Below are 2,139 nucleotides of genomic sequence, written 5' to 3'. Positions count from 1 at the left end.
AAAACACAGGACGGGCCGTCAGCCCAGGCAGGTGGACCTCTGGGAACTGGACGAGGCCAGGAAAGAGTCTCCCCAGAAGGAACCAGCCGGCCACTCTGGCTCCAGCCCGGGAGACCCACCCTGGACTTCCGGCCGCAGACGGCACGGTGCCTGCTGTGTGCTCGAGACACCAGGTTCGCGGTGGTTTGCTGGAGCGGCCGCAGGAACCCAGGACACTAACCGGTCTAACTGATGCAGCTCTTGCTCTCCAGGGACACGGCCCTCTCTGCTTCAGTGTCCCCGTTACACACACTTCCTCCTTCCCTGCCACTCACATTCAGTGACTCAACAGGCGGAAGGAGCGCTGGCACATGGGAACCTATCACAGAAGCCTCGCGTCTGGGGAGGAGAGGACTGGGGACTGGCTGACGGGACGTCTCCTGCCCCGGCCCCTGGTCCCCAGGAGGAGCCCGCGTGCGATGCTGGTCCCGAAAAGCAAACCGCGGCCACAGGGCATCTGAGTGTTTGTCTTGAACATTTATTGACAGGGATCCCCACGAGGGCTGCAGCCAGAGAATCGTTCCAACGTGTTTCCGGGGAGGGGCTGGAGGACGCTCGCAGCTACAGGAACCTGATCCCAGCTCCAAACTGGACGCCATCACAGATCCTAGAAAAAGGGCAGGAAATCAGTGCTGTGGCGGCTCTGCTCGCCCCGCGGCTCAGAGGCACTCGCCCTCCTGGTCTCAGAGGCGCTCGCCTTTCTCGCCTCTGCCTGTCACTCCTGGGGCGCAGCTCCCCAGGCGGCTGCCACACCGTGACAACGCTGCTAGATCTCAGAGACAAGGGGCCACAATCACCCCCAGCGTTAAATCAAGCGAACATTTCAGAACCATTTCCATTTCTGTGAAGGCCCGAAATCCAATTAGAGATGCCAGCATGAACTCGGGGGAAATCTGTGATTTGCACACATCCATTCCCAGCCTGCTGCTGCCGAGTTTCAGAAGAGCCGATTACACTGACAACTTCACTCAAATGTTCCCAAGTTCCAATCTGGACGGCACACGAGTGACAGCGCGGCCCTCGAGGCACCGCCCCCCCTGCCCAGCAGCGGCACCCGCTGCAGTGCCTCAAGCACAGACAGCCGTGCAGCCTGGGCGCAGGAGCGGCTCACGTTCTGGTCCTTAAACACACGCACACAGCAGGCTTCTTCCTTCCCGAAGAAACCACACTAGAACCCGCCTCTAAGACCTTTCCCGATTTCACCTGGAGGGAGGGAAGCCCGGCCATTCTCTGTGAAGACACGTGAGGAAGGGTCCAGTGCACGGGCTCCCACAGCCACGGGGCTGCTTCTTGGGGCACAGAGACCTCCAGTGGCCCCAACAACAATGCAGCCTCCGTGGCCACAGCCCGGGGGGAGCTGCACCCCACTGTCTAAAGGACAGGACGCCCAGGGCAGGTCCCACGGCCAGGGAGCGCCAGGGCAGGGCTGGCGGCCCGTCCAGGAGGTTGAGCCTCAGGCCGGTGAGCGACGATAAAACTACAGCTAAACCCACGTGCACTTCGGTTTTCTTTGCAACAGAACATTCGTAACGTATTACCTTGTGTAGTTTGGACTAACAGTGAACACAGTTAATACACACCAATTGCTCGACATGGGAACAGCCTGTGTGTTTCCTGAGGCAGGGACTGGTGCAGAATTAGTTGGGACGAAAACTCCAGCAAGGAGGTCAGCAAGGAGAGGTGACTTGTCTCTCCGCAGCTCCGAGCCCAGCAGAGCAGTCCCGCGGGGGACGGAGCGGCTGCGCTCTCTCGCACTCGGCTCTCGGAGGAGCAGAGGTGGTGGCAGGGCTCCAGCCTCCGGAACAGGGAGCGAGAAACGTGCTGCTTACGCCCTGAGTCTATGTGTTCTCTTACAGCAGCCGAGCTGCCGACACGTACACAATGACAGGGGTTTCTTAAAGCTTCATCAGGCACCAAATAACAGAGAAGGAGCGCGTTTCTGTAACTGTAAATGCCCCTGTGCCATCGTCATCCATGTGGTGGTGAGCACCTTGCTCAGTAAGATGACTGCGGAGAAAGGGCAAGGTGGCGGGTTCCCCCAGGGGCCGGGAGCGAGGCTCTGCCCTCCAGCCCGAGTCCCCGGCCGGCGGTCACCAGCAA

The 2,139-nt window shown here is 60.3% G+C and overlaps 1 protein-coding gene across 1 annotated transcript in view; it reads right to left on the bottom strand.

The window, feature by feature from the left end:
* Positions 1-495: 495 nt before the first annotated feature.
* The window catches only part of SAMM50 (SAMM50 sorting and assembly machinery component), a 19,790-nt gene continuing 18,146 nt past the window's right edge, over positions 496-2,139 (bottom strand). Inside the window, exon 15 of the mRNA XM_014535131.1 lies at positions 496-646. Coding sequence (XP_014390617.1) covers positions 601-646 — 46 coding nt within the window. The 3' untranslated portion in view covers positions 496-600. The remainder of the gene's footprint in view (positions 647-2,139) is intronic.

Source organism: Myotis brandtii, unplaced genomic scaffold (assembly GCF_000412655.1).
Source record: "Myotis brandtii unplaced genomic scaffold, ASM41265v1 scaffold138, whole genome shotgun sequence".
Lineage (NCBI taxonomy): Eukaryota > Metazoa > Chordata > Mammalia > Chiroptera > Vespertilionidae > Myotis > Myotis brandtii.
This window is presented reverse-complemented; position numbering and strand designations above follow the sequence as displayed.